General features: G+C 40.5%; 1 protein-coding gene across 1 annotated transcript; it reads right to left on the bottom strand.

Moving 5' to 3' along the window:
- Positions 1-16,908: 16,908 nt before the first annotated feature.
- On the bottom strand, positions 16,909-21,758 carry LOC149845717 (ATP-citrate synthase alpha chain protein 3). The gene is made up of 12 exons (XM_089997712.1): positions 21,484-21,758; positions 20,940-21,116; positions 20,431-20,592; positions 19,797-19,877; positions 19,386-19,437; positions 19,180-19,294; positions 19,024-19,105; positions 18,071-18,166; positions 17,866-17,967; positions 17,640-17,756; positions 17,443-17,559; positions 16,909-17,234 (listed from the first exon to the last, which is right to left on the bottom strand). Exons 1-12 carry the CDS (start codon positions 21,580-21,582, stop codon positions 17,163-17,165), a joined length of 1,272 nt encoding a protein of 423 aa, XP_089853838.1. The 5' UTR covers positions 21,583-21,758; the 3' UTR covers positions 16,909-17,162.
- Between the last annotated feature and the right edge of the window lie 214 nt (positions 21,759-21,972).

Here is a 21,972-nt window from a genome sequence, read left to right as displayed (position 1 = left end):
AGTCTTCACCAGTGAGGACTTCTATGACGGCTTAGAAGGGATGATGATCTGGAGAATCTCCCCCGAAAATTCATCAAGTTCGATGGTTCTGGCGACCCAAAAGCTCATCTCGCCACATTCTTCGCAGAATGCTCGAGGTTCAGAAGGGATAACCGAGCATTGTTTCTATGCTTCCCCCGCAGCTTGGAAGGAGTTGCAGCCAAATGGTATGCTGAGCATATCAACCCCATCGAGCTCAAGGAGTTCAACAAAGTTGTGAATCTCTTTATTGAACGCTTCTTGTTCAACACAGAAGCGCTACCTACGTTAAGTCATCTCTGCAATTTAAGGCAGAATGAGAATGAAAAAGCACGGGATTTCATTCACAGATGGAGATCAGCCTGTAATAAGATAAGAGATCCTATCTCGGAAAGGCATGCATTGTCCCTGATCCTCAACAATTTTTCGCAGCCGTTAAGAGGATTGATCTCCACAGCGCCATCCAGGACCTTCATTGAGCTGACTGAACGAGCCGAATGGCTCGAGCTGAGTGTGGAAAATGGAGTCTATGAAGGCTTCACCTTTTCCAAGAACAACTCCCAAGGTAAGCAGAAAAAGAAAGCCCACTTCACTTATTCTGCTAACAACAACAACAAAGGCCGTAATCAGCACAAAGGGCAGAAGAAAGATTACTGCTACGGCACCGGCAGTTCGAATAACAAGGATCAGAAAGCAAAGCCTGCTCCTCAGTACAGCAAACCTCCTCAGCAGGATCAAGGGCCAAAACTGCGTGAGAAAACCAAACATGAAGGATGGAGCTACGACAGAAAGTTTACTCCTCTTGACCAATCACTCGAGGATGTGCTCGAGTACATGCTATCAAAAGAAATGGTGAAGTTGCCCAGATTGGCCGATCCCCCTGTGCCCATGGAGAAATGGAAAGATCAGTTCTGCAAGTTCCACAGGACAGTGGGACACAACACCGAGAACTGCTTTGTTCTCAAAAACATCGTGGAAGATCTCATTGAAAAGAATCTATTGGTAGAAGGAGAAGAAGAAGAGAAAATGGACATTCTTAATCACCCCTTCCCTTCACACACCACAGCAGTAGTGTATGCACAACCCTTTCTATCGCATGAACATATCAAGCCATGTTCTGCGCAAGATCTCCAAGTTCAGCATCAGGTGACGCTGCTACGACAAGCAGCTCCAGATTCTAAGAAGATGGACTTAATTTCGGCATTCAGTAAAATGAAAGTTTCGGAAGCACCTGTGAAGTCAGTTCCCAAATCAAAAGGAACTCTTGACTTCTTCAAGCAAATCGTTAGACCCAGGCTGGAGAATTCAAGTCAGAAGCCTCTGACCGCTTTATCCAATGTCTCCATCCTTGACTTGGCCAAGAATTCTAGCAAGCACCGACAAGTACTGGATGATTTACTCAGGAAAATCAAAGTTAAACCCAATACCACTCCAGAAGACATGGCACAGATTGTGAACTCTGTCATGACCAATGCACCAATCACTTTTTCGGATGAGGACCTTCCAAAGCCTCATTCCTTTCATAATAATGCTCTTTACATTGTTGTTCGGGTCAGAGGAATGACAGTACCGCATGTGTTGGTCGATGGAGGCAGTAGCCTCAATATTTGCCCTGAAATGACCGCAAAGGCATTAGGGATCAAGGATGAAGAATATATTCCGGATCCCATCACTATCTATGGGTTTGACAATCATGGTCAAACGGCCAAGGGCAAGATATTCCTGGAGGTGTTCATCAACTATTCAGTGCATTCAGTGCTTTTCCATGTGGTTAACGTACCACCAACCTACAACTTGCTGCTCGGTAGGACGTGGATTCACAATGCTAATGCAGTGCCTTCCACCCTACATCAATGTGTGAAGTGGTCAAAAGGTGGAATGATTACCACAATACTGGGAGAAGACTCAGAAGAAAGGCTCCCGCAGCCCATGATTCCTCGGCCATCATTCAATGCAGATATTCCCAGCATTAGGGAAAGCAAAGAGATCAATCTCAGAGAGAATCGAGAAATACTTCAGGCACCATCAGAGCCATCTCTGCACACAGTAGCCACGACACGATGGAAAGGTCCTCAATTCTTCAAGGTTGGAGGTCGAATCGACTACAGCACCATTAAGGATCATCCCTTGTTTCCTCAATTCATGAAGTCAAGAAAGGGATTTGATTTACTCCTGAAGCATGGCAATCATCCCTTCAAGGGACTCGGCAAGAACGAAGATGGCCGCATCGAGCCAATGATCCAGAAACATCGTCCCCACAGAGCAGGACTAGGGTTCTCCGGAGGAAGCTCGTCAAAGAAGACTGTTTTTGTCAAAGGGGCACAATGAAGACCATTTGTTATTGTCTTTCTATTCTTTTCCAAATAAATGTCTCATTTTACCAATGTCATTGATCAATTCAATCAATAAAATTCCAAGTTTCTTTGTCTATCCGGATGCCATCTACTCCCTTTCTGTATATCTCTTCATTTTATAATTCAATGTCATTTTATGCATGGTTCTCTTCAAATGATTGCTTGTCTTACTATAGGTCGATTTATCTGAACCAGATTTCTTCTCCAAAATTTCAGAATGACTTCTCGGACAATCAAGAAGCTCGTTCTCAATCCCAAGGCCTTTCAGAAGTCGACAGCAATTCACAGAATCAAAGCAAGCACCGAAAATGATAAGATTGCAAAGCAGTCTGATGATTGTGCAGAATATGATCAGTCTCTTCAGGAATTACCAGAGTTTGCTGCAGTTCAGAAGCAAGATGAACCATCTCCTCTAGTACAAGATCCAACTGAAAGTGTCAATATCGGTTCAGAGGAAGATCCCAAAATTCTCCAGATCGGAACCAGTCTGAGTCCGGAAGAAAAGAAAAGGCTTACAGATTTTCTCAAGCGGCATGAAGAAGTGTTCGCATGGACATATGAAGATATGCTAGGCTTAGACCCCAAATTGGTCGAGCACCGACTCGTCTTAAAGCCGGATGCTAAGTCAGTCAAGCAGAAGCTGAGAAAAATGGATCCCAGAATAGAACAACAAGTCAAGGAAGGACTTGAAAATCTGCTCAAAGCAGGATTTATTCGAGCTATTGACTACTCAGATTGGTTAGCCAATATCGTCGTTGTCCCAAAGAAAAGCGGCAAAGTAAGGATTTGCATAGACTTCAGAGACCTCAATAAGGCAACTCCGAAGGATGACTATCCACTTCCAAGCATCAATCTTCTAGTCGATAGCACGGCAGGACATGCCATGTTCTCTTTCATGGACGGATATTCCGGCTACAATCAGATTAAGTTGGCTGCCCGCGACCAATCAAAAACTTCCTTTACTATGCCTTGGGGCACTTTCTGCTATACGGTTATGCCTTTTGGGCTCAAGAATGCTGGAGCAACGTATCAACGGGCAATGACTGTCATCTTTCACGATCAGATGCGCAAAATCATGGATGCGTATGTTGATGATATTCTCGTGAAATCTAAAGAGGAAGAAGATCACCTTGAAGCGCTTGATCAAGTCTTTAAGAGACTCATTCTTTACAAGTTAAGGCTTAACCAGCAAAAGTGTGTCTTTGGAGTCGAATCAGGCAAACTGTTGGGTTTTCTGGTCAGCAAAAAGGGAATTGAAGCTGACCCAGCCAAAGCAAAGGCTATCATTGATATGCCTCCCCCGAAGAATCTCAAAGAACTACGTAGCCTTCAAGGACATATGCAGCCAATCCGGCGATTCATTTCCAATTTGGCGATGAGATGTGAGCCCTTCAACCACTTACTCAGAAAAGGAGTGAAGTTCGAATGGGGACCAGAATCCCAGCAATCGTTCGATCGAATCAAGAAGTATCTTCTTAATCCTCCCATCCTGAAGCCGCCAGAATTGGGAAAGCCTCTTTTGTTATACATCTCAGTCAATCAAGTCGCATGCGACGGATTCTTGGCGCAATACAAAGAAGGCAGCCTGATAGAACACGCCATTTATTACGTGAGTAAGACTTTCATAGATTATGAAAAGAGATACTCTCAAATAGAGAAGACCTGCCTAGCTCTGGTATGGATGTGTCAGAAGCTAAGACACTACCTGTTGGCATCAGAGGTCAAAATCCTATCTAAACTCAACCCCCTCAAATACATCTTAGAGCAGCCTTTCCTCAGCGGACGAGTCACAAAATGGCAAGTCTTACTGATGCAGTATGACTTAGAATATGTCTCGCAGCAATCAATCAAAGGCCAAGCAATTGCAGATCAATTGGCGGATTTTCCTCTGGCCGAAGAAGAGAAAGTCGAAGATGACTTCCCTGATGAGCAAATTTGCAATATCCAGCAATTTCCAGTCTGGAATTTATTCTTCGATGGTTCTAAGAACATGGCCGGAATAGGCATCGGAATTTTATTAATCACTCCTGAGAAGGAGATGATTCCATTTTCTCTCAAGCTAGACTTTCAATGCACTCACAATATGGCTGAATACGAAGCCCTGATTCGAGGTCTAAAGATTCTATTAGACTTCAATGTCAAGAGAGTACATGCCTACGGTGACTCATTACTTGTTGTAAATCAAGTTCGAGTCGAATGGCAAGTCAAAGATCAGAAGTTATTTTCCTATCAGAAAATTGTTTCAGCTCTCGTCAGCAAGTTCGAAGAATTTCAGTTATTCTACATCAAGAGAGATTTTAATCAAGTGGCCGATAGCCTAGCCAGTTTAGGCTCCATTATGGCATTCAAGAATGGAGAATCTTGTCGCTCTTTTGAAATTGGCAGACTTGACCAACCTGCTTTCATTCCAGCGGAACAGGTAAACCAGGCTGAGCAAAAGAAGAAGCCTTGGTATTACAACATCAAAACTTTCATAGAAACTGGCGAATTTCCTCCAGAACTCTCAAAGAAAGAGCAACGAGCAATCCAGCGTATGTCTACTCGATACTTCATTTTGGCCAATGTCTTCTATCGTCGTGGATTCAGTTCAGAGTATTCCAGATGTTTAGATGAAGACGAAGCCAAAGAAGTTGTGCGAGAAGCACATGAAGGCATTTATGGTGGCCATGTCGGCTACCAAACCCTTGTCAAGCAAATCATCAGAGCAGGTTACTACTGGAAGACTATGCAACAAGACTGCTATCATTATGTGAAGAAGTGTGTACAATGTCAGATACACGCACCTTCTATCCATGCTCCGGCAACTTATTTACAATCTGTTGTTTCTCCATGGCCATTCTCCATGTGGACCTTCGATGTCGTAGGTCCCATCACTCCTTCAGCTTCAAATGGCCATAAATACTTCCTTGCCGCAACAGAATATTTCACCAAGTGGGTAGAAGCCATCAATCTCCGCACAGTAGAAGGCCGACACATGGTCTCTTTTATTCACAAGAACATCCTTTGCTGTTTCGGCATCCCGCATGACATTGTGTCAGACAACGGCAGTCATTTCAAGAATGAAAAGATGAAGACATTCTGCTCAAAATTCAAGATCTATCACCATTTTTCCGCTCCATATTATCCTCAAGGGAATGGTCAGACAGAGGCCACCAACAAGATTTTAATTCGTATCTTGGAGCGAACTGTGGAAACAGGCCGTGACTGGCATGAGAAGATCCACGATGCACTATGGGCCTATCGGACCACCATTCGAACTCCAACGAATGTTACTCCATCAGAATTGGTCTATGGAACAGAAGTAGTATTGCCGCTACATGTTCAGAAGCCCGCTTTGAAATTTGCTTCACTTCTGCAATTACCTCTTGATCAATACCAGCAGCAGCGACTAGTGCAACTAGACTTACTCGACGAGAGAAGGCTAAAAGCAGCAGAGCATGCTCAATCCTATCGCCAGAGAGTAGCCAGGCAATACGCGAAATCTATCATCGAAAGAAGATTCAAAGTTAATGATTTAGTACTTTGATCCACAGCTTATCTCAAGCATCGTCCCGGCGGCAAATGGTCGCCAAATTGGGAAGGTCCCTATGTTGTCAAAGAAGCATTACCCCGCAACTCATATCGGCTCATCAATGCCAATGGGGTAGAATTGTCAGATCCTATTAATGCTCGACACTTGAAAAAGTTTTATACTTGAAACATTTATCCTTCTCTTGTAATCCTTCCTGTTTCCTTCAAATAATGATCCAACTTTCTTTCCCAGTTACACTGGGGCATTTTAAATTTTTGTTCTATATGCAGGCAGGATAAACAAATTCCTCATTTCATGCACATGTGCATTCATAAGCATCAATTCACATTCATTTGCATTCAACCACATTAACAACCATCTGGTCAGTATTGGGATTTCAACAAACAGTCCCATCACGATTCCTAAATAATTCGAAATCGAAAGGTCATCACCAATACTGAACCAAAACCCAGCGCTCGAACTGGTATTATTTCAAAATCCAGTACTCAAACTGGCACATTTTCAAAATCCCAATTTTTCAGAAAACCGAGTTCCGACTCGGGTTTTTTATTCAAATCATGTTCTTTTGTTGATCCGGGTTCCGACTCATGATCTCATTACCTTACTCGAGCCCTGACTCGAGCTCTTCATTTTCTTTTGTTGATCCGGGTTTCGACTCGAGATCTCTTTAGTTACTCGAGCCCTGACTCGAGCTCTTCATATTCTTTTATTGATCCGGGTTTCGACTCGTGATCTATGTATTTTATTCGAGCTCTGACTCGAACTCATCATTCTCCTTTATTGATCCAAGTCATTTCGATCATCAGGGTCTGTCAATTGCTCAAATTTGATATTTTGCCTTCCAAATTCTAATTTAAATCTTCAAATCAGGCAATTCTCCAATTTCGACCTCTGGGTCACCCAATTTCTAATTCTCAATTTCAATTACCAATTTCCAATTTCCGACCTTCGGGTCAATCAATTCTCAATTTTGACCTTCGGGTCACACATTTTCGACCTTCGGGTCAATCAATTTCCAATTTTCGACCTTCGGGTCACACAATTTCGACCTTTCGGTCAACCAATTCTCAATTTCGACCTTTTTGGTCAAATCAACTCTCAATTTCGACCGTCAGGTCATCCAACTTCGACCTTCGAGTCATTCAATTCCCAGCAACCAATGTTCCAATTTTCAATTTTGACCTTCGGGTCAATCAATCTCAATATCCAATTTCAATCATTTTCTCTTGCGAGAGACCCTTTTTAGGGAGAGCTCGAGGGAGCTCGTTCTTTTCGCATGCTATCCAATTCGTTCACTTAGCCCCTTTTCAGGGAGAGTTTGAAGGGACTCGCGTCTTTGTGAACCGTTTGCAAAACAATTTCCAATTTCACACAAGGAACCCTTTCATAGGGAGAGGTTCGACGGAGACTCGCTTTTCTTGTGACCCCCCCCCCCCCAAATTTCATGCTAGGCCATTTTCATCATGAAAGACCCTCTTTGCAGGGAGAGTGTGATGGACTCGTTCCTTTCATGACCCAATTTTCAGACCTCACTATTATCGGGCCCCTTTTCATAAGAGAAGCCTAATATTAGGGAGCTTTGACGAAAGCTCAATTTCTCTTCGAAAGTTCGTTTTGCAAACACCTCCTCTCCAGGGAAGAGAGGAGTATTTCCCATTTCCCATTCAGGTAAGGGCTAAGCCTGAGTCTCTCTTTTTGGGAAAAAAGAGAGGAGAATTTTCGTCACGGATGTATTGAGCCGGATTTAAAACGCTCTCTCTCACCAAGGATTTCAAGAAAATTTTATCAATTTGTCAATCAATTAATTGTTGATTTCAGAATCTTTATTGCACAAACCTTTATCTCAATTTACCTTCAGCATTACTTCCAAAAGAGTGAAGCTTTTGCGAAAAGAGATTCAAAATTCAAAGTCTTTTTATTGGCCAACCAAAAGGATGAAGGATAAGTCCTCGATATGGCCAGAAAAGAAGATTCAATGTTATTGAAAAGCCGTAGATGATCGATATTGATCGCAGTCAATGGCGCATCTTTAAAGGCTATTCTTGTAAGGACGAGGCAGTGGAAATATCCCGAGCGCTAGAAAAGAGAGAATTCACCCAAATCACCTAAGCTGCAATTAAATATCCGCAAAAGGGATCTCTCACCTGTCGTCAAGATGAAGGCGAATTAGGCGAGTAGACCCCCGGGGCCAAAGAAGATTCGAAACATCTCCCAGATGACGGAGTTTGTGACGGGTCCTTCCAGGGAAAGTCCAAAGCACTGTCGAGATGAAGGCAAATGCGATGAACCTCTCGACAATCCCTAAAAGATATTTAATTTCAGCTATCACCCAAAGATCTCCAAACCCATCGCCCAAGAAGGATCAAAACATATCCAAGATGAAGGAGTTTGTGACGTACCCTTCCCAAAAGAGAGAAAGAGAGGAAAAAGAAAGAGAGAAAAAGTAAGAGCATCTCCAAAATGAAGGAGAATATAGCCAAAAAACTCAAAGAGAGCCAAAAGAGTGCAGAGAGACTATCATGAGAGAAGCTCCCAGGATATCAAACTGCCAAAATTTGCCAAGAATTTCTTTAAACTTGTGCAATTCTATTATCAATACTCTTTCATCAACTGCTTTCGTAATATTAAATTCTCTTTCTTGTTCATATCTAGGAAATTGATAGCTTCCTTGAAGAAGGTCAATTGCAAGCAATTTGGATTTTCAAGTCTCGATTCTACAAAGTGAACCTTGTTTGGAGGTAATGCTTTGGGTAGAAAGTAAGGAATATCTTTGCAACAATATGCAACATTTTCAAAAACTTTGAATCAACAACATAATTCCCAACATTTTGACAATATTTTCTAGCTATCCTGACGTAAAGTGAGAACTTGATGTCTGTTTTCAATGCATCCTGACACCAATTTTTAAATCCCTCCTAAGGACTTGGTTCCTTTCCTTTTTTGAGAGCATGAACTCTCAGAATTGCACACTTCCCTGTGTCCCCAGTGTCCCACCATAGACAGTCCCATTTCGGTTCGAGGTCGAACCGCCAATCATTTCCCGCAAAAGGCAATTTCAAAAGTTGATTTTAGTCTCAGTAATGAGATGCCCAAAATCAATCCCTTTTCAAGCTTTAGGGACCCAATTTTCCTTTCTTTTGCAAAACCCTTGTCGGATTTACTGTGCAAAATCCGAAGGTTCCATCATGGTCTCTTCCTTTGAGGATTCCATTCATTTTCCGCCCGATCAGGACAAGGGTACAAACCTGAGCCTCGATCAAAGAGGTATTCTATTTTCCGCCCGATCAGGATAAGGGTACAAACCTGAGCCTCATCCAAAGAGGTATTTCATTTTCCGCCCAATCAGGTTAAGGGTATAAACCTGAGCCTCATTCAATGAGGTATTTCATTTTCCGCCCGATCAGGATAAGGGTACAAACCTGAGCCTCATTCAAAGAGGTATTTCATTTTCTGCCCGATCAGGATAAGGGTATAAACTTGAGCCTCAATCAAAGAGGTATTTCATCTTCTGCCAGATCAGAATAAGGGTATAAACCTGAGCCTCAATCAAAGAGGTATTTCATCTTCTGCTCGATCAAGATAAGGGTATAAACCTGAGCCTCAATCAAAGAGGTATTTCATCTTCTGCCCGATTAGGATAAGGGTATAAACTTGAGCCTCAATCAAAGAGGTATTTCATCTTCCGCCCGATCAGGATAAGGGTATAAACCTGAGCCTCAATCAAAGAGGTATTTCATTTTCCACCCGATTAGGTTAAGGGTACAAACCTGAGCCTCATTCAAAGAGGTATTTCATTTTTCCGCCCGATCAGGTTAAGGGTACAAACCTGAGTCTCATGCTATGAGATATTCCATCCCCAATCAGGTTAAGGGTCAAACATGAACTTCGTTTCATGCAAGGTATTTCAGTCTCATCCAGGTCAAGGGCATAAACCTGAACTTTGCTCTCACAGAGCAAATCTTTCCTCTTCATTCTCCGTTTCATATCTACCATCCTCCTCAGGCTAATTTCTTCACACTCAGTCAGATCCTTCTAACTGGGGCATTTTTTTTATGTATGGCCCAAATTTGGTGTGTTTTTCTTTGCCACTAAGCTCGGCCATGAGCCGGCTTAGTAACAAAGAGGGGCATCTGTAAACACCCCAAATTTTCACTCACCTCCCCGACATTTTCACCAAACATCATCATCCAGCCTCTGAAATCGCTGGAGGGCAAAATGGTCATTTTCTGAACCCGAACCTTGCAAAAGTCCAAATTTCATCTCAAACTCTCAAAATTCCTCTATTTTCAGCTCAGATGTTCAAAATTTTGTTCCTGACAGGAAACAGGCATCTCCAAGTCTTGGTTTAAGATTATATTGCATAAGACATGACATTGCATATCATTGCATGAGCATCTCATATCACTGCACTGCACAGCATGTCATTTCGAGGTCCAGAACTCTTGATTTCAAAATTTTCAATCCAGATTAAAATTTCAACTCTTTTCAAAATTGACTTCAAAACCCTGGGTCTTCAAAATTATCAATTCTTCCCATTTTACCGCAGGGCTCTGAATTTCAAAATATTTTCTCAGGAAAACAATCTGGATAATTTTCAATAAATTTCAACTCAGATTTTGCCTTTAGCTATTGCAACTATCATCTTTTTACAAAATCGCCCTACAAGGCCAACTCTTTCCAAAAATTCATGTTTTACCCATTACTCCAGATTTTATGAAAATTCCAAAAAGAAGTTGTTGTTTTATCCTTATTTCAATAAAGAAGCAATGTGGGACCCACACTGAGATGGTGTCACACAAGCTTTTCTTTTGAAAATTCGAATTTTGAAAAACCCAAAAATATAGGAGCCTTGTCCCCTGGATTGGTGCCACTTGTCTTTTCTCTCTCCTCCCATTTCCATGCCAAGTGTCAGTGTGGGGCTACCTTAAGAAGCCGCCACATGTCATCCCATTTTATCTGCCATGTGTCACCCTATCCATCATGCGTCATGTGTCATTCCAAGACTACCAGGAGATGCCAAGTGTCATAGGTTGTCCTGTCTAGAAAAAGTGGAGCTTGTCTCCTCTGAGGTGGCGCCACTTGAAGTGTGTCTCCTGCAGAGGACACGTGTCAACCTCTCCCTCCTTCTAGAAAAGTAGCCTGACACATGTCTCTCCCTACTTTTCTCAGAAAAGTAGGAGACATGTGTCACTCCTAAATTCCTACAGAAAAGGTAGGCTTGTCTCCTCTGAGGTGGCGCCATCTGGAGTGTGTCTCCTGCAGAGGACACGTGTCAAGCTCTCATTTCCTCAGAAAAAGCAACTGCCATGTGTCATTTCCTGCTATCTTCAGAAAAGCTAGAATTCAAATATTCAAATCTCCTCATAGGTGGCGCAGATCCTGAACTTCTACCTTTTCCAGGTTGTCTGAGATGGCGCCACATGGCTTGGCCCTCCTTCTCTCCCCTCTGCCACGTGTCATCTTCTGCTTCTTTCAGAAAAAGCAGGTGACACATGTCTCCTTCTACCTCCTTCAGAAAAAGTAGAGGACACATGTCTTCTCCCTACTTTTTTCAGAAAAGTAGGAGACACATGTCACTCCTGGCTTTCTTCAGAAAAAGCAAACCATTCAAAAATTCAAACAGGGCCTAGGTGGCGCAAATCCTGAGCTTTGATTTTTCCAGATGGCCTGAGGTGGCGCCACATGTCCTTTCCCTCCTTTTCCTCCCTCTTGCCACATGGCATTGTAGGAGCCACCCTGAGGTGGCGCCACATGTCCACCCTCCATTCCTCCAGGGCCAACCTCCATTTGAATTTCAAACTTCCCCCTGAGGTGGCGCCATCTGGGAGCTTCCTGCAGAGAAAATCAAGCAAAACAAAATTTTGAAAAATTTCAAATCCTGCTGAGGTGTCTCACTCACAAAAATCTCATTTTTTATTTTCTCAAAAATCAAAATAGCACCCCTGAGATGGCGCCACATGGAGGGCTCAGATTGAGCCTGTTTGAAATTCAAAATTTTTCAAAAAATCTATAAAAACAAGGCTCCACGCCCAGGAGAAGAGAGCATCTTTGGAGACCATTTTTGTGAACTTGAAAATCCGACCTAGCCTCCCTAAAATCTGATTCTGAACTTTGGAAATCGTGCCCCCTTTGGCTCATTGGAGAAGGTGGAGTAAAGTTCGTGCAGTGGCCAATTCGATTCAAGCATAGGTCGATTTTGGTGAACCATCCGAAGCCCGGAGTGAAGGACGAAGGAAGCTCGTGATAGCCGCCCCTTTCAAAAGCTTCTAAGCTGCGTAACGAAGCAAGGTGCACTTCTTTTCCCCTTGATGTAATTCCATAATCCGATTCGAGAGTCGTTTGAAGAAAGAGCTCATCCGAGAGATGGATTGAGCTATTCTCATAAAACGACATATATAAAACGTTTAATTATGCTTCCTTGATGATTTTTAACATTCATGCAGTTAGCTAGGTTTAATTTGCATTTTATTTCATTCATTTAGCACATTTCATGAATTAATTAGGATTAGTTTAGCATTTATTTCAACTCTGCTCATTTTCAGTAGGTCTTTGTTTTTGTGAGTCAGTCCACACGTCATTTCATGCATTTGTTTTTTATTTAAAATCCCAAAAAAATCACGAAATGCGCCCTTAGGTGTCCCTGAAATTTTGCCAAAAATTTGGAGGCATTTGAATTTGTTTACTGTGGTAAACATTCAAAATGGCAAGTCGGGTTTTGTTACCCGGGATGCGTTTTGAAAATCATTTGCCGACTTGTAAAATCGAGATATCCCTCATGGGAAATCCGATTTTCGATCCGAAAGATGTTCTGAACTTGGGAGAATGTCTAGTTTTTAATATGATTTTCTCAGATGTTTCTGATTTTTTTTTATGTCTGACAAAAATCCGAGAGTTCGGGACACGTGTCAGAGCCTAATTTGGGCCTCTGAGATCTTGGATCGACTTAGGGCTGTGGTTTCTCTTTGTGTGTTACTTCAAATCCAAAACTGTAAAAAGTGAAAGTTGTGTCCGAGATGTCGTCTGTTTGCATCTGAAAGCCTGTGATTTTTAGAACAGTGTTGATACCTGCTTCAGATTTTTTTTGTCAGTCCTCTGTTTTGCTACATTTGTCTGTTCTGTTAGTTTAGGCAGGAATAGTTATATTTTTATCTGTGTTTTCGTTGATCAAATGCCGAAGTTGTAAACATGAAAGTTGTTCATGTAGATGTCGTGCGTAGCTCTGATTAATTTCATAGATTTCCATGGCTGTTTTATATTTTTTTGGCATTTTACATCAGATTAGGTTGATTTTTACCTCTGTCAGAACTAAATCCCTGTTGCCAAACTCACCATGGCTCAAATCCCGAGGCTGTAAAAACCAAAAATGTTCCATTTCGGGTCTTTTAGCAGTCTGCAAAATATCAGAAGTTTCCATGGTGTAAATCTTGCATTATCATATTAGGCATTGCATTTGGTTCAGATCCATAGGCAAAATCCACCATTTTAGGACTTTCTTTGAATTTTAGCATTTAAATCATATCATTTCGTAATTTTTAGCATTCTAGGTTGTTTATCAGAGTAAGTAGATGCTTCATACCGAATTTGGTGCAATTTGGAATCCATTTGAGGTTCGGATTAGCCATAATACCAAAACAGGGTCCCACAGGACCCGGATCCAAGTGAAAAACAAGCGAAATTCGTTATTTTGGATAAATTGCAAAATGCCAAATTCTGATTTTACAGTCCTAATGTGTTTAGCAGCATGTTATACTGCATTTCATCATCATTTGATTCAATTTGAACTTCAAAATCTCAATTTTACCAAGTTTTCCTTCAAAAAACCCTGATTTTAAAGGTATAACTTTATAATTAGGGGTATTTTGGTCATTTTGACCACCATTCCGAATTTCAAACTATTTTCTACTAAATTTTCTGCATTTACATCATTTCAAATATCAAGGAAGCATGAGAATAGGGTTTATATCCAATTAAATCCAATAATTTCATAATATTATTGGAAAATCTTGGAAAAACCCACATAGTCGAGCTAACCCTATTTCAAGTTTGGCAGTAACAATCAAAAGAAGGAGCTGAAGTCTGAAAATTTCTTTTACTTCCTTTATTTAGTGATGTAATAATGTAAATCTTGGAATAAGAGAGTTAATTTCCTGCTTAGACTAGGATGCATATCATATAGTTTGAATTTATGCAAATATCCTGCTTATGTGATGCATACATCTTATTTCAAAAGCACTATGGATGTTCACGAATGACACGTGCACCAACTCTTAGGGAGTTGATGGACTCGGTGGGATCCATATTTACGGCCCTAGTCGGAATATGGACGAGACCCAGATCCATCATCTTTCTACTAGTCGCATAGAGCCTACACTCTTAGGCTATTTTAAAATGCACATCATATTTCCAAAGTTTTCAAAATCATGTGCATCAAATCAACTAAGTTCTGAACATATTCATGGCCACAGTCAGAATATGTGAAGGATTTATTTGGACTTAATGCACATTTTCCAACCAATTCCTCAGAAAATCTTTTCAAAGGACATTCATTTACTCATGTCATTTGCATCATGAAATCATTGATTTTCTCAAGATTTTCTCAATATTTTCTCAAGAAAACTTCATTCTCAAAGAAATCGATTTCTCAAGAAACTCTGAGAATTTTCAAGATCGGTTTTCTCAAGTCAAGTTTTTCCACAGTTTTCCAGGAGAAAAGGTCATTTTCCCAAGATTTTCAAGAGAAGTCTCTTACCTTTTTCAAAGTCAAAATCAATTTCCAAGTATTCCAAGATTAAGATTCTCAGGATTTCAATTTCCCAAGCTTCAATTTTCCTTTTCCCAAATGAGTTTTCCTATAAATTTTCCATTATTTTCCTAAAAAAACTCTCAAAGTCCAAGTTTTCCTAAGAAGTATTTCTCTTTTCAAAGGTTCACCTTTTTTCAAGAATCACTTCCATTTTCCCAGGATTTTCAACTATTTCTGATTTTCTCACATCTTTATAAGCTTTCTCATGTTTTCAAAAACCCTTTTTATCTGAGTTTCCTGAGAAATTGACCCTTTTCCTGAGAGATTCTTTCTAACTCCAAATGTTTTCTAAGCATACATCATGTTTTTCAACTTGCATTTTCCAAAATCTCATAGCACATGCCTGAATTCTTTGTGCATCTAGGATAGAACACGATGTTGATGATTTAACTAAGTCAAGCATAGTTTTGGTCCTTGGTTCGATTACCCCTGTTAAAGGCGGCAGGAACGGTCGAACCTCGTACCGACAGGTCGAGCCCCATCCTATGGATTTTCCCGCAATTTTCAAAAACGGAGGTGAGTATTTCAAAAGCAATTTCCAAAATCCGGTCAAGTTTGAAGCGCGAAAGCGTTTCCTCTTTCTCTTCCGCAAGGAAGGGAAGACGGGGAAAAATTTCGCGACGATAACAAACATCTGATGCATGGTGATGCGCCACACACATGATTTCGGATGTTTTAGCGTTGGTTGATCACTACTAAAAGGTCCAAAGTGCAAAAAAAAAATTTTTGCACCACTGATCTTGCACGTGATCACAAAAGCATATGATTGGTTGTGGACTTTTTGGGGGTTTAACCATACTCCCGTGTGTCTCTCTCTCTCTCACACACACACAAATTCTGGAAGTTACTGATTTCTAGTGGAACCTAGACTTGTCCAAGCAAGCTAAGATGCCAAATTAGAGCTGGTGCGGCCTGCTCAAGTATGGTGAGATATTTGATCACAAATAGAAGCCATTTTTTTAGGAAACCTGTTGGACTCTTGATGAAACAGATCAACTTGACACTTTTTTTGGCTAACCAGAAACCACCTTGCACACTGACTTCATTGGCATAAAACCCCAGGTCCCCCCTTTCCCACCAAGGAGTATGCCTGCAGCTTCAGCCTCGTGGCAAAGGTCGCACACCCTATGAGTTTCAAACTCGTGATGTCCCATCAACTTGGTGATATTCATAGTCGCCCCTATCAAATGAGTGAAACCACTTGGCGCCATATCAGTGCAGAGCTAAACAGCGAATAACATGGTGAATCCCCCAAGACATTTTACACATTCTTTTAACAGATCAAGGCACCCAAGTGCCTCATTGAAGTTTGTTTTTTAACTGCATCATAACAAGAGCTCCGAAATAATAGCATAACCATCATTTCAACCATGACCACTTCTACAATAATGCCATGAACAGAAATTCGTCCCTTCTTAGGATGGCAGAACCTTGATGGACTGGCACTGGATAGGTCAAGAAAACTGATGCTTTTGTTGCACTCCAGACATAATCAGAAATAATTAACTACATGAGATTAAAGGAAAAGGCATGACATGTTCATTTACCAATCAAATTTGCTAACAAGAGAGCATTCAATAGGATTGCAACCGTTAGCCACCATATCTGTCAATTTGCTAGACATGTAAGGCCCAGCCCACCAACAAGTAATCAGTAAATCAGTGTTCAGACATGAATGAATCAGTTGCATTTCTTTTTGTAGAGGATGTCAACTAACTCTGTTAATACAACTATCAATCAGCTAGAATCCAAAGTTGCCTTTTTCTCCTGTCTCCTGGATAGCAAGCTCCCCTACTAATTTGCTAGACATGTAATGGAACCAATCTAGCTGCTGGTCCCTATCCATTTTATTTGTAATAATCCCATTGGGAGATTCCAGCTCCAGGCCCCATCACTTGTGCTTACAAGATTGTTCCAAGGAAAAAGGAAAGGAGAGAGAGAGAGAGAGAGAGAGACTTTGCTGAAAATAAATAGAAAAATAAATATATAACATATCAAAATATATAATATATGTACAGTGTGTACTGTATGCATATATGAATCACCCAGAACCAGCATCTTGAAGTACTAGCGTAGACATGGGTAGGAAGTATCAATGTTAGATAGACACAGTAACACTGATATACCAATCAAGAAAACAATCTTTATGGAGGACAAAAGCATGTAGGCGTTTAAAAATAAACATCAAACACTTCATTAAAGAAGCAAGAGGGTGATGTCTTATATTATTATCGATGATCAGCGAAGAACAAATATTTCCTGGCATTAACAGCAGCTAGCTTTCACAACAATGGGAATTGTAGGCTCAATTGATGCCCTCTCTCAGTTTGTTTGGCAACAACAAAACTAGGAATATCTAGCTTTTCCACAGAAATCAAGAGTTATGCAGCACTCAATACATCAAAGGTGAATAGACACAACCAAGCAATTATAATTCGACCAAAAATGTAGAAACTTATGCAGTTGACATAATGCAGTCAATTGCCTGCTTACAGATTCCAGTCATCGTGGCTTCTGGCCCATAGACCTGTAAAAAATATGGCACCATAATACTGCTATCAGAGGAATAGGATATGGACATTTTTTATGTCTAGACAATTTTACAAAGTTAAAGATCTCAAATATCTGCAAGGTATTTAGCATAAGCCTTACAAAATCTTCACAAGTGGATAAAAGAAGGAAAGACGAGGAAATAAAAGGAAGAAGCAGCAGCAGATAAGTTCTGTATGTGTTACCTCAAGAGGAATCCCAAGTTCCTCCCCCAAAGACCGCATTTTAGCCAATCCAGTCTGATAATTTGGGCCACCTCTGCGAACGTAAATATGCATTCTTGAAGCCTTTAGTTTGGATTCCTGCACAACCAGAGTATGCACACCATTAGAAAAATGCATCAGCCAAACCCACATTAATCTACTTCAGGATGGAGCCTAACCTTCTCCCTTAGAGCACGAATGATGCCATTAAACGTAGTAGCAACATCGGTAAAGTTAGCAATGCCTCCTCCAATTAGAAGAGCTCTCTTACACCCATCAGGATCCGCAGTAGCACACTGCAATTAGATTAGCTTCTCAGAAAATTGTAACAAGCTTGAAATTGCCCAGCCCATTGGGAAGAAATAAGGGTATCTAAATGTGGTAACAAGAAGTTTGTAGACTTACATCAAGAACAACTCTTGCATATTGCAGCACCTCGTCTTCATTAGGAGCACCGCTGTATTCAGCATAGTTGCCAAGTTCAGATGCATAGCCCAAGTCTCCAACCTAAATGCATGGAAAAATCAAAGCCTTAGTGCAGGCATCAGAAAATGCAAATAACAGCCTTCTGTAGAAAAACGGGAGTATGAATAGAACATAACACACTTACAGTGTCAGCATATATCACACTAGCACCACCTCCAGCCACCATAGTCCATATGCGTCCTTTTGGGTTCAGAACTGTGAATTTCAGAGAGGCACTTGTCTGCCATTATATTGCAATGATAAGCCTTGGATTGAGAGGAAGAGGCTTGAAGCAGTTCTAAAGAAGATGTTCTCTATATCTAGCTCCTATCACATATATTCACTGGACGGCTGAAGATTTAAGATTGAAAGTTTCATTACTCATCTAAATGATTCTTCATAAAGAAGTTTAAAATGAATCCAGATATTAGTCCAGTAACTCTTGCTTAACTAGCTAACCCATCACACTAATGATGAGACATAAGTTCCTAAACCAATTAGAGTGGACTATCAAATGCTGATACAATTTTCTGGGAAGCCTTCCAGGACAGAAATAAGAATGATTCCAGTGAAGTGCTGCTGTTAAGAAACCTTTTTAGAGGGAGAAAGATTGCATCACCACTTTTCTGTATTCAGAATTTAAGCTCCTACAATCACGCATCAACATATGTAATGGTGTGAAAAATGTTTTCCCATATATCTCCTTTACCTTAATAATTTCAAAAGCACAACTGGCTTTACACACAAAATGACGAGTTGATTAAAGTCTAATGAAGAATGATATCCTTCTCTATAAGTAGAAGAATGAAAGGAAGTGTCCTCCATATGCAGGTCACAGTGCATGACACCAGACCGTATAAATTACTACGGTTATCAGGCTTCATCATGATAACATAAAATAGAGGATAGCAACGTTGAAGATGAATGTGGTTTACCCACTGAATAATGCAAAAGCATTTCCATCCCAGTTGACCATTTCAATAAACAGAAGTACAAGACTACAGCTAACTTATTTAAAAGTACATTCAAGATCATATATAAGAGAAACTTGTAGCAAACTCCATAAACATTAAGGATGACTCAAATTTGACAGTTTACCTTCTCATCCAAGACATGGACAAAGCTTTCGGTTGGGCTCAAGACTCTACCAAAAGGCAATGGGAACTCTATGTTTCCCCACCTGCACAGATGAATCATGAAAATTTTCATATTGCCAAATGGTTATGGATAAGCATATGGAGAAATATTATTTACTTATTGAAGTTCTTGAATGCAGCAGTGTCATCCAACTCTCCACGCATATCCAGTGGGTAAGGCTCTCCATTGACTAAAGTGAAGGGGTTCAGCTCTAGGAAAGTGAAGTCAAGATCTGCCATGCAGTGATGGAATGTAATGCCGCATACAGAAATAGTAGTAGTAAATGATAAATAAACAAATTTTACATAGGATATCAGTCATACCCTGAAATACTGCAAAAACAGCCCTTATAAAATCTCCAATTTTCCCTCGAATCTGCATAAATAAGAAGATGATAAGAACTTGCACAAGATGTGTTCTAATTGGAAAAAGAAAACCAGAGTATGAGCAATGTATAAGTGTGTATGATACAATCTGCCCAGAGCACAGCAATGCATACATTAGGAATTAGGATTTAATTAAATGCAATATATGAACAATATAGAAGCAATAGAAATTGAAGTGAAACTGCCCGTAGACAAAAAATGAAACAGATGCAACAACAATAATGGATTTTCATTCCATAAAGTGACTAAATGTGCAAGGTCCTCCCCAGATCTTAAATTCTTAATTATGTTTCCACTTTAAAATTTTAGAATGACAGATTGAAAACCAAAAGAATACACCAACCATACCTCCAAGGGAAGGGTGGCAATCAGTGGTGCACATGCCTCGGGGGTGAAAGATTTTTCAGTTGGGAGGAATATGGTCTTTACCTGCATGAGCCAAAATACGGAAAACAAAATAAGTCCAATAGACATTAAAATGCTCATAATGTATAACAAAATACCCTTAACCAGAATATAAACGAAAGAAAATCAGCCCAACTCGCAAGCAAAGAAATAAGAAGCCTTTCTTAAACTGATTCATTAAAAGAACATTCAAGTTACGGAACTGTAAACATGTGAAAATTACAGTTTTCAAGTAGGAGCTCCCATCACAGGCATCATGAAGCAGAAACAAAAAATGGATAACTAGAACCATGCAGGGATAATTCCAATCAACGTTTCCTCTTCTAGACTGCATATTTCTTCAACTTCACATGTTGACACAATTCAACAAGTAGTTATAAAATCTAAAACCCCTGCATAAGCAACATATATTTCATGCATCCCTCACTTCAGGTTAACCCTATATGCATTTAGCCTTGAAGATCTTATGATTCCGGCATGGATACGAGATCCAGTTTTTTCCCAATCAAATGTTTGAGCTTGCACAGCAGTTATTCATTACAAAAGAGATGGATAATAAATTCAACTTCCTTTGTACCTTGTCCCAGTTCTCTTCAATTTCAATCCCACCACATTCAGAGAAACTAATGGTGTATCCCAATCTCTCTGAGACAATCGACAGATAGAACTCTTGGCTGTGAGGAACAAACGGTTCCACGATGAAGGTAGTAATGGGAGCTTTGCACCCGCCCATCTCAACCTGCAAAATGTCCATGCTCATTAAAGAATACACACACACACACACACTTCCAAGAATACACATATATGAGTATACGCGTAAGTTGAACCAAGAGATCAGCAAAAAAGACACAACACCAATCATGTATCTGTACGAGCCTGAAGAAACAGTTGAGTGGTGGTTTCAATGATCTTGGTAAATTTTTCACGTCTTAATGAAAACAGCTAGTCCATCAATTTATTCAATTGAATCTAACCATTTATTAAAATCTTTGGCTTCTTAAGCTAATGAGCCCATGGAAGCATTTGTTCCAGACACAAAATTGAACAAGAGTAATCGTGCCGACACCAAACAGAAACAAGATTTACCTCTTTACCAAGACGTTCTTTCACAAATGCGGCAACCTGCACCAGATCAAGGTTCAGAGCTACCAGTCCGCTCTTGCCACGCTTTCCGAACAGCATGTCCGGCTTCACCACCAGCCTGGTCGACGAAAGCCACGGCTCTATGTCTGTTAACTCAGAGAAATCTGTCGACTCCGTTACCTATCAGATTTCAACATCATCAAAGCAATCAGAATAACCCATCTCATAAATATACAAGAAATTTCAGGATCTCCGCATCAAACCAACATTTTCACTATTTCATGAAAATACCAACACCCCATTTCTTCTATATAGTCATTCAATTGATACATATATGAATTTCCTTATTTAGTACTAATCAACCCATACAGAAAACAAAAAAAAAGTTGGCACCCAACAAGATAAAAGAACCAAAGAAATCGATACCCATATCGAATTATTTCACTATTACTGAATTGAGAGCCTAATCTTCCATTAACAGTTATAAACTTCTAAACATTTAGAGAGAGAGAGAGAACACAGACAACACGATGGGAATAGAGAAAACCTGTGCAGATCGTATCTCCAAGTCGATTCCAGAGAGCCTCTTCAAGTGTTGCTTCAGCAACCTCTTCGAATCGTACTCTCTGATCTTCTTCCTAGCCATTCTTGCAAATTGAAAATTTTCGAAAAACTCCCCAAATTCGAATTCTCAACGATCCGATCTACTTGATCTAGAACACCAGAAATCCACCAAAACCCCAATAAATCAAGAGAGGGAGGGAGAGGAGAGGGTAGGCCACCAAACCCACTCCCGAATCTATCACTCCACGAGCGATTCAGAAGCAAGAGCAAGAAGAGACCTGATTAAACAGTAGCTGGTTTGGGATTCTTTTATTGACTAAAGTACCCCTGTACGGTGCAGTGCTCATATTTAAAACTCTAGCCAATTTTGTAAATAATCAAGGGCATTACTGTAAAAATAAAATGGACCAACTGCCCAAGTTGTGTGAAGCGTTAGATCGGGCCCAGATTGTGTTTGGCAGGATCACATGTC

This window comes from Nuphar pumila, chromosome 2, assembly GCF_984573655.1.
Source record: "Nuphar pumila chromosome 2, dmNupPumi1.hap1.1, whole genome shotgun sequence".
NCBI classification, from domain to species: Eukaryota; Viridiplantae; Streptophyta; class Magnoliopsida; order Nymphaeales; family Nymphaeaceae; genus Nuphar; species Nuphar pumila.
This window is presented reverse-complemented; position numbering and strand designations above follow the sequence as displayed.

What these genes read in the sequence shown, in the direction of transcription:
- LOC149845717 (XM_089997712.1), bottom strand. Translation starts at nt 21,582, where the DNA reads ATGGCTAGGAAGAAGATCAGAGAGTACGATTCGAAGAGGTTGCTGAAG. An exon ending in TGTTTTTGCAGTATTTCAGG is followed by an intron (nt 19,295 to 19,385) that starts GTATGACTGATA and finishes ACTGCATGGCAG; the next exon opens with ATCTTGACTTCACTTTCCTA. An exon ending in TTCGTGCTCTAAGGGAGAAG is followed by an intron (nt 17,560 to 17,639) that starts GTTAGGCTCCAT and finishes CTGGTTGTGCAG; the next exon opens with GAATCCAAACTAAAGGCTTC.